The 13,525-nt window shown below is 45.4% G+C and overlaps 1 protein-coding gene across 21 annotated transcripts in view; it reads right to left on the reverse strand.

Moving 5' to 3' along the window:
- The window catches only part of LOC132469750 (tyrosine-protein kinase ABL2-like), a 93,430-nt gene that overhangs the window by 57,007 nt on the left and 22,898 nt on the right, over positions 1-13,525 (reverse strand). For 2 of the 21 annotated variants that reach the window (XM_060067799.1, XM_060067804.1), the window contains one exon: positions 10,075-10,098. The exons of 18 other annotated variants lie outside the window; for them this stretch is intronic. In XM_060067799.1, coding sequence (XP_059923782.1) covers positions 10,075-10,087 — 13 coding nt within the window. In that variant the 5' untranslated portion in view covers positions 10,088-10,098. Of the gene's footprint in view, positions 1-10,074; positions 10,517-13,525 lie in introns of those variants that run through there. One more of the 21 variants, XM_060067800.1, reaches the window with a different exon arrangement.

Here is a 13,525-nt window from a genome sequence, read left to right on the forward strand (position 1 = left end):
ACATAGCCTGATCATTTAGAGCCAAAACACAAAATATACCATGGGTTCCGACCTTAGATTGGAGTAAGGTATTAGTATTGAGCCACGGTGCGACTTGCTTCATAGCCTGATAGCACACATACAAATAAATCTCAACTGGTCTCCTCAAAGGTTAATGTGTTGAAGAAATCTGCTCCTGTAGACAAAGGTTCCACGACAAAAAAAACACCCATTAAACTAGGTGGAAAATGCAGTATACTGGAAAGAATTGCATCATAAGAGGCCAAATTACTATCGGTCAAGAAAAGCAGACATTACTGTTGAAGCAAATATTTTTAATCAGATTCCGGGACCATGGAACAGCCGGGATCCTCTGTACATTATCTGATGGCCATAAATAAGTTAGCAAATAAACAAAATTGCACATTTCCTTTTCAAGTGGGAGCTGGACCATTAAACCAATCAAAAGCAAGTATTTTGTGGTGCTTATCCAATTACTTTAATTTTTCTTTTTTTAAAGGCCGTCATCATGTTACCCATAACTGTAACTGAAAAAGTGCACCAAACGAGGGCTTTTATTTTCATACAAAGGCACAATGAATCATGAGGTTCTCATTGGATGACCCTCGCAGTACCACGCCATACCTTCTATTCACTTGAACCTCACATTAAAAAAAACAAAAACAGATTTTCCATTTGTCAGGAATTCAGGCATTTTATTCATCAGAGGCACATTGTAAGCCGAATGAAATGTGCAGGAATCAAACATACATCTCCTGATCATTGAGTGAAATCAACATTGATAATTCAAATGTCATAGGGCTACATTGTTCAGACACCGAGCGATGCGCCATTGGCTTTATCCAGTGTACATTTCAATTTGAGCCAAATTTACAGAAGACGTTAAATAGAGAAATGGCTATAATGAGAGAGGACCAGGCGGTATGCATGTCTCACGAGCATGGTGCAAATTTGTAGTTCGTAAAATGCTGTAAACGGGACATCCATCATAGATGCAATGATAAACCGAGGCCATGGATCAATAAATACTTAACACACAATATGGCACCGCGCCTTTGTCAACTGAAGAGAATAAAGACATTTGACCAGGTTCAGGACCGAACCACAGAGTAATACATTCATACTGCAGATATATTAGATGGGGGGCTTGAATGGGCCTCAGTCTTGCAGTACATCTTTTCAGTTGAAAAAGAAAAAAAATACTGCTCTGAACAACCATGTGACCATACATAGAAATGTATTTTCTGGATATGAAATAAATCAAATATTTACATAACATTTTTGTTGTCAAAATAGGTCTGTGCTTTAAAAAAAAAAGAATAATAATTTAAAATTCAAGTTCGGACATAAAGACATTCTAAAACGCTTTATTCTTTTAAACCCAATAATGTACATATCACTCATGTGCTGAAGACATAACTGCAGTTTGTTTGCGTAGGGAGCGGTCCGGTGAGGCTCCTGTGAGCAGGCGGCCGTGTTGTCTTTCTGCAGCGTTAATTAAAACGAGGCACTGAGGCCACGACGAGGCTGTAAGGGAATCCAGCTCTGTCCGTATATCCAAGGACACTTGTAGGTATATAGATATAGTCCCAAGTCGCCTCTGAGTGTGCTACCCTGTGCTGTCTCCTCGCTGTACTGTTCAACCTTTATTGTGGTGTGCAAGACAAACTGGACATAAATATAGTTTTTGAAATGCTTAAGGAATAAAAGGGATTCATTCCCCCCCCCCTTGTGTAGTGTGTGCTGTGGTGAGAAGTGAAGTTAGTCAAGTCACATCCAAAACAAATTGCTGTGGTTAAAAATGAAGACAACCATATTTCCCCAACTAATCTCTTAAAAAGGGATATAAGTAATATAATGAATGTGTTATTCATCATGCTTATTGTTCTATTGAGCCTAGATAATTATACAGAACATTTAACTCAAACTCTTCAATTGACCCGTGTGTCCCAATCGATTCTCCTATAATCTTCCCCAGTTTGGAAACGCATCTAGAAATGGCACATTGGAAAGATAGATCCAACTATTGGATGATTTCTAGACTGCGATTGCCGATTAAAATCCACCAGATTCAGGTAACAATGGCATGAAAGCACTGTTGGCCAAAACACTGATTGATTAAACACTAGAGGTAAACCCAAATACTTACTGAAAGGATGGTCGCCATAGATACAAAATATATTGTCATTCGTCTTGGCTTGCTCGCTAGACTTGTCCCGGGGCTGCTGTTTGCGGGGGAGAGCCGGGGAGCAGCCCGACCGGACGTCCACCCCGAGCACGGTGGAGAGACCACACCTAGGAGCAGAAGACCACAGGGTGGGGTCAGTCGACAGAACTGCCGGGCCCTCTTTAGGCTGAGAGAGACGTTCACTGTCCACCTTGGGTTTATTGCGTGTTAAATAAAGCTCTAAACAAGGTTTGTTTCTCTTGTTTGGTAGACGCAGAGGCCACGGCCACTAGGGCTACGCGTGGACCTTTCTATGAAGAGTTACATCGTGATCCTCACTCTCTCAACAGCAAGCTGTTGAGAGAGTGACACCCTATCCTCAGGGTGACAGGGACGGAAGAATAACACATTTCAGGCAAATAGAGGGGAATATTTGATGCTGCGCCATTAGCGCACTCATGCAGAGGTCGATGATTTACAACTGTGGCTTGTGTAAGACAGGAAGACGATTGGCCCGGGGGAGAAACATTTAGGGGGAAAAAGCCCTGAGATTGAGTAAACCTGTCAAACGCCTGATCTCCATTATGAGCAGAATGGATGTTGCGTAACTTTATTTATAAGCGCTAGGGACCGTTTAGGTCAAAACTTTTACAGACCGAGAGAGTGAAAGGTCATCTCATGAGGTGAATTATTGATTTGTACTTCCGTTGAATGAGCCTTGGTAATGTGTAGTTCATAAAATCGTTAAACTAATCAAAGTTATTTTATAGATCATCGTATTATTCATGTTTCTATAGTAATTTGTTATATTTGTCTACAGATATTTAACATACTTGTCAAAGGGGTTATGATTTGTTTTAACTAATGGACAGAAAAAAAAGGTTGGGAAAAAGGATGAGAAAGTCTTTTTTTATTTTCATTCACGGTTTGTGCATTTGACTTAAGGTAAATGCAATAAGTACATTGTTTTGATAATTTCTAATCATGAATAAAAACCAGACTGATATAAAGTTGTGGGCAGGTTTAATGAAAAAATGAATACATTAATATTTAAGAAGGACATCAAATTGAAACACTTATTTTTTTACCAGAACATTACAACATAAAAACAATAACAATATTTTTTTTTTAATCAAAACGTAGCATGAAACAATTGCACTTTCATACGGGATATGGGCATATGGGAATGAGTTAATCCATTGCATGTTAATGATGATCCAAATAACACAACATACATAAACACTAATTGTTAGAAGGAGGGCTCTTTATAGCTCTTGTTTTGGCAGTCGTTGTGGACGACTGTTCCCCTCCTCTTCGGCGGCGCGCTGGGTTCTGATGTGGGCTGTACCTGAGAGACATTCAAAGCACTTTACAATTATTAACAGATATAACATCTACCCACTGACTAACGCATTCATACACTGACGGCGGTGTCAGCCATGCAAGGCACTTGCATGGCTGCTCTTTAGGAGCAGTCATGGTTTGGTGTATTGCTAAGGGAGGTACACCTCATCAATTATGGAGGAGCCGGGGATCGAACCAGCAACCCTCCGGTTGCCAGACAACCGGCTCTTCCCCCTGAGCCACTTCCACCCAGTGGGTTCAGATGAAATTGTGGGCCATAATATTAAAAAAATTATAATCAGCCTACCTAATGTTTGCTTTGTTTTGATGTGGCGACACGACGACACACGGCTAATCCCTGGCAGGACAAGAATTATGCAATTCTAGGAACCCAGATGCAGATGCATGCATTACAGTATGAGTGAGTCAGACACAAATCCGTCTCTTACTTTATCCAAACTTCCCCATCAACATTATGGGGGTTGGCTTAGCTCAGGAGGTAGAGCAGTTGTCTCGTAACCGAAAGGTTGCTAATTCGATACCCAGGTCCAGGGTCATCCAGCGCATGGTTGACTCTGCCGTCGGTGTGTCAATGTGTGCATTAACCGATGTAAGTCGCTTTGGATAAAAGCGTCTGCTAAAGGCCCTAATTCTAATTGTCATTATGTCATTATTTTTTATTAGTGATGATACCCATCGATCCGCTCCACGCATTTGAATCTCCAAACTCCAGGCCCACCACTACATTATTTCCTGCCACTGTAATGACTAAAGACCTCGGGGAAATATGTGTATTTTCCCCCCAGCGCATCTTAAATCAGGAGTACCATTGCACAACAGTATTGGGATATGCAACACAGCAGACTCCAGACGATACCCGAGTCCCACCCACCTGCTCAATCTAGAAAACAATGTACAATTATGACTTCTACTACTAATTAGAGCTACGCTGTCTGCATTATGGAGACTCTGGGTCTCACAGGACTAATTTAGCATCACAGCTAAATCAGGTCTTCATTCATCATCAGTCCCTGCATGCCCTCTTCCCCAGAAGAACTTTTACGGGAAGAGGCCAGTCTTGACTCAATCTCTGCCCTGTCTGGACAGTGTTTCGATATCCAAGCATAGTGGTGGGTAAATATAGAAATAATCAATATCATATAATCTCAAGAAGACTTGAGTCCTGGTTGATGTCACACGTCTTGCCGAACCATGGGATCTAGAGAGGTTAGCTGTGTGTATGAGTTTACCTTCAGATATGCGGCAATCATGGTACATGGTCTCAAAGGCCTGATGGACCTCAGCAAACGAAGGCCGTTCCAACGGGTTCCACTGCCAGCCTGGTGTGGATAAAAGGCCCACCAAACATCCACGTTAAAACAACAACAACAACATCTGAAGGCCGATTTAGGGTCGTTTTAGACGCAGAGACGCAAGCACGTAATTTACACAAGGGACTTGTTTTAGACAAGTTTTGATTTACGGTTCCTTTAAGGTTCCTTAAGGATTGCGCGTGTTGCAAGGGGATTCTCCGCCAGAACAGTAGGGGGAGCAACGAACTAATCTGTGGGCGTGGAAGTGGAAATCACTGGCTTGTTTATATTTATGCACTTCCAGTATTTTCGACGAGAGTAGCAGTAGCTAAGTTTAGGTTAGCGGTCTTCACGGCCTTTTAAAAATGGCGCTATTATGCTGTAAAACCGGAAATGTGAGACTCCTGAAAGGATGTGGTTAGCTGGCCAATCACAGTCTTTGCGAGCTGCGTAGGGCCGTAGTGTTTTAGTCGCATAGTCAGGAATTTTGGGCGACGCACTTAAGCACGTAAGGGGGGATATTTTACCGCGCAAGGGGGGGTTATGTATCTTACGTGCTTACGCGTTACGTCTAAAACAGAGCATATATCGGCCTTAAGATAGTGCCAATGATCAACGACATATGGGAAGGATAAAAACGTAAGGCCACATCATTCAATTCATAGGAAAATTCATAGGAAAAATGTTTCTGCCAAATTTACGAAAGTCACTTTGGATAAAAGCGTCTGCTAAATGCCCTAAACGTAAAAGTAAATGTAAAATGTCTTTATAGAAATAACATGGATCTGTGTTTAATGTTTTACCATGACTACAACTGTTATTCTCCATCTCCATCTCTTTAATAGTTGAATAATTATATGACACGCAGTGTCATATAATCACTGTTACAAGACGGACCGGTATCCGTCTAACTTTGACAGGGTTGAACGGTGTGCGGGTGGAACGGCATGCTGCTACTCACAGGCCCTCATGAGCTCGTAGACTTTAGGGGGGCAGCCCTCAGGCTGCTCCATGCGATAGCCTTTCTCCAGCAGGTCGTACACCTGGGACAGGTCGATCCCGGGGTACGGAGACATGCCGTAGGTGGTGATCTCCCAGAGCAGCACCCCGAACGCTGCAGCGGACGCAAACGAGAAATAACTCCATTAAAAATGAGAAGCCCTGGGCACAGCGGAAAAGGAGAAGCACTCTGGGGTGAGGTAGGGCTGTGCGATATGACCCAAAATATCATGTCCCGATATAGGTCATTCATTATCCCGATAACGATCTATATCACGATATAGCACTTTTTCTGTAAATTCAATGAATAAATAGTATAAATATTTCGTATAATATACTCGACAAATAAAAGGTAATTTACTCATGATATTTGTCTCCTTTTATTTAGAACATTTGTGCAAATTTTGTGAAAAATATAAAATATTAATGTAAAAAGGTAAATAGAAAAAACAAACTATAGTCGCAAACAAAATATAGGCCAACAATGTGAATATGGTCAAAAATATCAAAACCAACTATATATTATTCTAACAGTAGAACTGTTTGAGTTGTAGCATCAAACAAAAATGAATACAGGCCTAACATAAATATTGGTACATAGAATACCAAATGTAAACATGGAACACTTTCAAGTTTGATTTATAGCAGGATTACATGAAAACAACCAAAGTGGCGCAAACAAAATAAATATATCATCCGTAGACTCTCTCCGTACTGTGACATGATTCTTGCGTCGGTGGTATAAGAGGTTAGTGGTGTTTGAGTCTGATGAGGGGACCGGTCTGCGGCATACTTTGCAAAGTACGGTTTTCTGGTCCGCGTTAGACTTTTCATACCCAAACCACGTCCATGCAACAGAAGTAGCCCCTCTTTTAGGTACGAACTCCTCGTTTAGTCTTGGCTGGTCGGAGTCCTTCTCCTGTTCGGTATTACCCCGTTCTGTGTCACGTTCACTCTCCTCCATGTTTGTTTGTGTTGCCTTCATGTGCCGTGTGGAAGAACGTAAAGCGTCGTCCAAATGCCGAAAAGAATTACCGTAAAGAGTGTGAAGACGAAATAAAGGATAGAGCATAATATGTAACGATAGACGTTTTTATTTCGTCACACGAAATATATCATCATATCGCACAGCCCTGAGGTGAGGTGCTGCGTGAGTTTCTCCGCCTGACTCACCCCACACGTCAGACTTGATGGAGAAGGTGCTGTTTTCCAGGCGCTCGGGCGCGGTCCACTTGATGGGGAACTTGGCGCCGGCGTGGGCCGTGTAGGTGTCCCCGGTCATCAGCCGGCTCAGGCCGAAGTCCGCCACCTTCACCACGTGGTTCTCCCCCACCAGGCAGTTCCTGGCGGCCAGGTCCCTGGGGGGAAAAGAGCGGTGACACGGTGAGCGCGGTGGAGGTGCAGGCTGGGTCATGTAGATCAGGGATCACGTTTTTTCAAATAAAACATAGATATCTACTTAGATATTCCAATCAAGTCCATAACTCAAATACATTGATTTCTGTGGATATTGTGATGCAGACAACCGCCTCACAATATGATTTATTAAAGATTTATTTTTTAAACAGACAGAAATTTCAGACAGGAAGGTATGGGAGGGAGAGGTATGAGAGAGAGCAGAGTACATGTAGCAAAGGTTTAATCGTTGAACCACCGAGGCGCCCCGCCGTATGATTTATGATGATGAAATTTATTTCCCACTGAGGCAACCCAACGCTGTGGATAAAAGCATCCTCCTGGAATACATCATCATTTTTTTGTGACACACACACACACACACACACACACACACACACACACACACACACACACACACACACACACACACACACACACGCACGCACGCACGCACGCACGCACGCACGCACGCACGCACGCACGCACGCACGCACGCACGCACGCACCCGTGTATGAAGTTCTTCTTCTCCAGGTACTCCATGGCGGAGGAGATCTGCGTGGCCATGTAGAGCAGCATGGTCTCGTTGCGGCCGTGCTGCGTCAGGTAGTCCAGCAGGTTGCCGTTGGGCATGTACTCCATCACAATGTGGAAGGGAGGCTCCAGGGTGCACACGCCTGATGGAGAGAGGTCAGAAACAGGTTTCTTTATGGTTCAAGAGATGGTGTTGTAGGGGACGCAGATTCAACATCTCAGCTTCAGGTGTCATGGAGGCACATTCACTTGTGCACTTCACACTTGTTTTGCCTGTATGCATGCATGTTTGTACGTCAATTGTGGCACCCATTGCACTTCTGATCATCCCTGGATTGAGGGATCCCCCACTCTGCGTTCCTTCTCAAGATTTCTTCCTTGCTAATTAAGGGAGGTTTTTAGGGGGCTAGACTCTGGGGGTGTCCTAAATATACGGCCTGTTAAGCCCTTTGAGACTGTACCTGTGATTAAGGGCTATACAAATACAATAGAATTGAATGGAACTTGTAGTCTTAAGAACAAATCCATATTAGCCACTGACCTAGTAGTTGGACTAGGTTGGGGTGTTTGACCTCTTTCATCACCGCCGCCTCCTTCAGAAACTCTTCAACCTCCATGGTGTCCTCCTGTCATGGGAACAAACCGATTTAGATATGATGACTGGACTCAATGATTAGACCATGGACTATGATTAGAACAGTGAATGGTGACAAAACACTCGACTTTAAAACATCCAAAATACACCACATGCAGTACCACAAAACTAACAGCAGGCGGTGCTCCACTACCAGCATGCTTGGACTATATGTTCTGTTAGAAGATTTGGGCTGTGGTGGATGAACACAATCCAAGAGCAAAACAGATCAGCCCACTCCAGAAAAACTTTTCCAAAAAACAAAAAAGTGTCTTACGTTCATTCTAGAACCAAACAAACCTTGATCTTTTTGACTGCGACCATACGCCCGCGTTTGATCCAGTAGCCCACGTAGACCTCGCCGTGGTACCCGCTGCCCAGCATGTGCTTCATGGTGATGTCGGTGCACTCCATCTCCCACTTGTCGTGGATGGGCGACACGCCGTTCACGGTAGGTTTGTTGCGCTTGGGCGCCGGGTAGTGCAGCGTGGTGACCAGGCCGTCCGCCACCGTGGAGTGGTGGTGGACCAGCTCCACCAGCGTGGCGAAGCGGCTCTCTGCCGTCAGGTACACCTGGGGGCGAGAGGGGGCGGGAGGGGGCGGGAGGGGGAGAGAGGGAGGGAGAGAGAGAGGGAGGGAGCAAGAGGGGGCGAGAGAGGGAGGGAGAGAAGGAGCAAGAGCGGAATCAAAGAGAGCGAGAGAGACAAGGTTGAGAACAGGACATCATTTTTCGAAGAATCCCTCATAGACCTCAGGTCCGGTCTAGGAAGACCATACAACATGGAGACAATGACATGAGACACTGAAGTGTGGAAAAATAATTTTGTTCCATTTTGTTCCAGTAACCCATAACATTTCCACCAACAGTCGCACAATTTCTAAAGAAGCGCCTTTGAGAAGTCTTAATTGAGGAAACAGAACCAAGATTGCACGCCAAACCACGACCCTCCTCTTCCACCTCCCCCAACACCACCACCACCACAGTCTCCTGTACCTTTCCGTCAGAGATGTTGATGCGGTAGTGGCACACAAGGCCCTCCACTTCTTCCTCCTCCTCCTCCTCCTCCTCCTCCACACCCGACCAGTGGCAGCTGAAGCCCTCGTAGCGCAGCGAGATGGAATGCTGCCCGGGGCTGCTCTCGCTCTCCCGCACCAGGAAGCTGCCGTTGATGAGGGAGCTGAGCAGGTACTCGGCGGCGGAGCGCGACACGGGCCCGTGGTACCAGCTGTGCTTCTCCAGGCTGACGGGCATGATGTAGTTGGACGGCACCCAGCCCTGGCCATTCTCAGAGCGCACCTGGCTCCACTTGCTGTAGCCCACCACCCGCAGCTCCTCGCCTGGGTGGGATGAGGGTGAAGTTAATCAAACCCCTAAAAGTTTTGCTATGGAAGTGTCTGGACTAGCATGGCTGGGCATCGAGCAGCCTGCGATTGGTCACAGCCTCGGGGCCCTCTCTTGTTGTCCGCCCACGCTCGACCACTTCCACCTGTTATTATTACAGTTGAACGGACTTCATGTTCACACTGCCTCAGAGCCGGGGGCACGCCGTGGACGTGTCTGGCCCCGGGTTCAAGAGCGAGAGCGAGAGAGAGAAAATAAACACCGGAAGAAACGGTGGGGAGGGGGAGGCTTCACGTCGGTGCATGCATGGGTGGCGTGCTCACGGGTGCGTCTGCGTAATCTCACATTTGGGGATCATCAAGGGGAGGCAAGAAGGGTGGGTTCAGTAGGTTCACTGGTAAAGTGTAGAGGAAGAAAGAAAAATAACACACAAAACAAGGTTAAAGGGTGACGGGATCGCCGTCATCCTGGACCCTCACAGTAGCACACTAATTTAATTATATTAATCACACAGAATATTGTTATTATGTTGTTGTTGTTTCGGCTGTTGGTGAGTACCGTCTTACAGTTAGCCAACAGGAAGCTAAGAATGTGTTCAGGATGAGCCAAAACAAATTGTGAGTTGATCATGTCAATCAAACTGGGACGCGGACGCAGGTAAGGGCCCGCCCACTAACAAGAAACAATTCAGCACGAGACGGAGGAAAGCAAGGCTAAGAAAAGGAAATGCAGCTACAATAAGGTCTGGGAAACTATAGTTACGTGTGTAACTACGGTTCTATGAATTCCAGATGACCGCCAGAGGCGGTGCTTTAGCACTGGATGTTCCATCTCGAACATGTTCTGACGACTCCTCCATTGTTGGATGCATCACAGACAATAGGGAGGAGGAGTACAGGGAACTAGTTGAGAACTTTGTTGGATGGTGTGACAGGAACCACCTTCAGCTCAACACCGGGAAAACCAAGGAGCAGGTGGAAAAGAGCACGTCCCCAATACCCGTTTCCATAAACGGGGAGATGGTGGAGATGGTGGACACCTACAAGTTCCTTGGGGTGCATCTGAACAATAAACTGGACTGGTCAGACAACACTGAGGCCCGCTACAGGAAGGGACGGAGTAGGCTGTTCTTCCTGAGGAGGCTCAGGTCTTTCAATGTGTGCACTAGGCTACTACAGATGTTCTACCAGTCTGTGGTAGCCAGTGCCACCTTCTTTGCTGTAGTGTGCTGGGGAGGAGGCATCGGGAGCGGTGGTGCCAGCAAGCTGAATAAGCTGGTGAGGAAGGCGAGCTCTGTGGTGGGGATGAAGCTGGACTGTGTGGAGGCTGTGACAGAGAGGAGGATAAGGGGGAAGCTGCAGGCGATCATGGACAATCCCTCTCACCCTCTCTACGCTGAGCTGAGGCAACTCAGGAGCACATTCAGCCACAGACTCTCTCAGCCACGTGCCTCAAAGCGCTTGGGGGGCTCTTTCATCCCATCAGCTATCAGACTTTATAACACCTCAACCCCCCGCTCCCAACGTCCCCAAAGCCCCAACAGCTCCTTTTTTCCCGACCTGAGTAAGGACTAAACCCCACACCTCAGGACTGACTGTTGTTAACCTTGTTATTTGTTTAATTTTTTTTCCATTACCTCAGGAACCCTGCACATTTGGCACATTTATATTTATACTTATATTATACATCATATTTCATCATATTTATTTATTTACTTAACACACAGGTCACCTACAAACTGACAGTTACATGTATATAGTATGTTTATTTCAACTTATTCAGATAGTTTTGTACTATAATTTTATTTTAAATTAGTAAATTTATTGTATATATACTGTTTTCGCACTTCTCTTTTCCCACTGTACTTCTGTGAATTACTCCCAAGGGGGATTAATAAAGGACTATCTTATCTTATCTCTTATCTTATGCGCAGGTCGAGTAATTATACCAACAAAGTCACCTGTGACACCTGAGTGACCCTGTCTATATATTGCGGAAGTCATCCCAGGATCTGTTCCAACTGGATCTTCTCGCGGAATCTGAGAAGTCTGAGTGACAGAGAACTCTGGCGGTCATCCGGTTGTCGCTTCAACATATGCCCTAAGCGCCCGCACCGGGCACAACAGGTCTGACACTCTTTCTGCATCCCCTGGAGAGCCTGGGGGATTGAAAGCAGCCAACTCGATTGATCGGTTTACATGATGGGGAGACAATCGTTTGGGTAGGAAGGTTGGATTCAGCCAGAGCACCACTCCTGATCCATCTGCGTGCCAGCGCAAACACGCCTGGCTCACCGACAAGGCATGGAGTTCACCCACCCGTTTTGAAGTCACGATGACCTCAGAGCTACTTGCAAGTCCCATGATGGTGCCCTCAGGGATCGTGGCGGTTGAAGCCTCTGGGCTCCCTTCAGAAACTGCCTGACTAGGTAGTGGGACCCTACCGACTGGTTATCCACCCTTGAATGTGTGGCAGAGATCGCGGCCATATAAACACGCAGGGTAGAAGCAGCTCACCTGTTGTCCAACACAGACTGCAGAAAGTGTAGTATCACTACCACTGAGCAAGCCTCTGAGACTTCGCCCCGTGCCACACACCACTGTGAAAACAACTTCCACTTGTTGCATAGAGCGGACTAGTGTTAGTGATTAATCATAATTGAGTTGAAATAAGACTATTTCTTTATTCAAACAAAGCACAAACTGAAAAAACAATCTTCAGAATTACAAAAGAGGGGCAATATAAAAATGAGCAGCTCAGGGGGGGGGGGGGAAGAGAGCGAGAGCGAGAAACAAACATTAATAGGCTGAATCATCTAAAAATATTTTACACAAATAACTAATTTAGGCACTCTTTTCTTTATATGTAGGTCATTGCAATGAATTAAACAAAAATATAATACTCATTTTGATACAATGTGTTCGATATTTTTGAGCCCATTGAATTAGGAGGAATTGTAGGGGTGCTGCCCTCTACCCCCAGCGCCATGCCGGGGTCGACAGACAGATAACTCCTCTCCCCAACTAACCACGCAGACACGTCCCAGTTAACTCTTTATGGTTACTTGAAGTAGGGTTAAACAAAGATGTTTTCCGAGGCTAACTTATAGCAGCAGAAGTAGCATAAGACGAGGGAGCACCTTGTATTCCGATTGTGTGTGTGTAACTGTTACGGAGCGTGCAGCTGGTAACCATGACGAGATCAGACAGGACGTTACAAGCATTGACGTGTTTTGCTCCACGTCCTCCTCTCGATATCCATAAAACTGCCAGAACACTGATCCCTTATTAGTTATTTTAGGAACCAGCCGTTGGTTAGGATACACTGTATGCTACACTGAGCCGGTGTAAGTACCATATCAGCTCGGCTTCCAGATCGGCTCGGGGTCCGTTGTCTGGTGATTACGTTACACAATATCATTGGCTGTACGCTTGAATGGGCGTACATTGTGATTGGCTCTACGTCGGACAGTTGTGATTGGCTGTTTTGTGCTGTAGCTCTGGCTGTGGTCATAGCAACCACGAGGCAACAGCGAGCACATGTGTGAGCGCGAGTAGGTCTATGTCTAGTTTCGGTTTGTGTTGCCAGATTGGGCATATGTCCCGTCTTTCCAGCCTAAGGTGATTCAAAGTAGCCAAATCAGGCTGAAAATGTGCCCAATCTGGCAACACGGACGGCTTATCTTAACAGCCAAGATGATTCCGAGGGATGTTTTGTTTTTAGAAGAAAACTATCCATACAGATAGGTTGGGAATGGTCTATGTTCAAAATGAAAGATCATTACAGGCTCTTTAAT

This window comes from Gadus macrocephalus, chromosome 12 (assembly GCF_031168955.1).
Source record: "Gadus macrocephalus chromosome 12, ASM3116895v1".
Taxonomy (NCBI): Eukaryota; Metazoa; Chordata; class Actinopteri; order Gadiformes; family Gadidae; genus Gadus; species Gadus macrocephalus.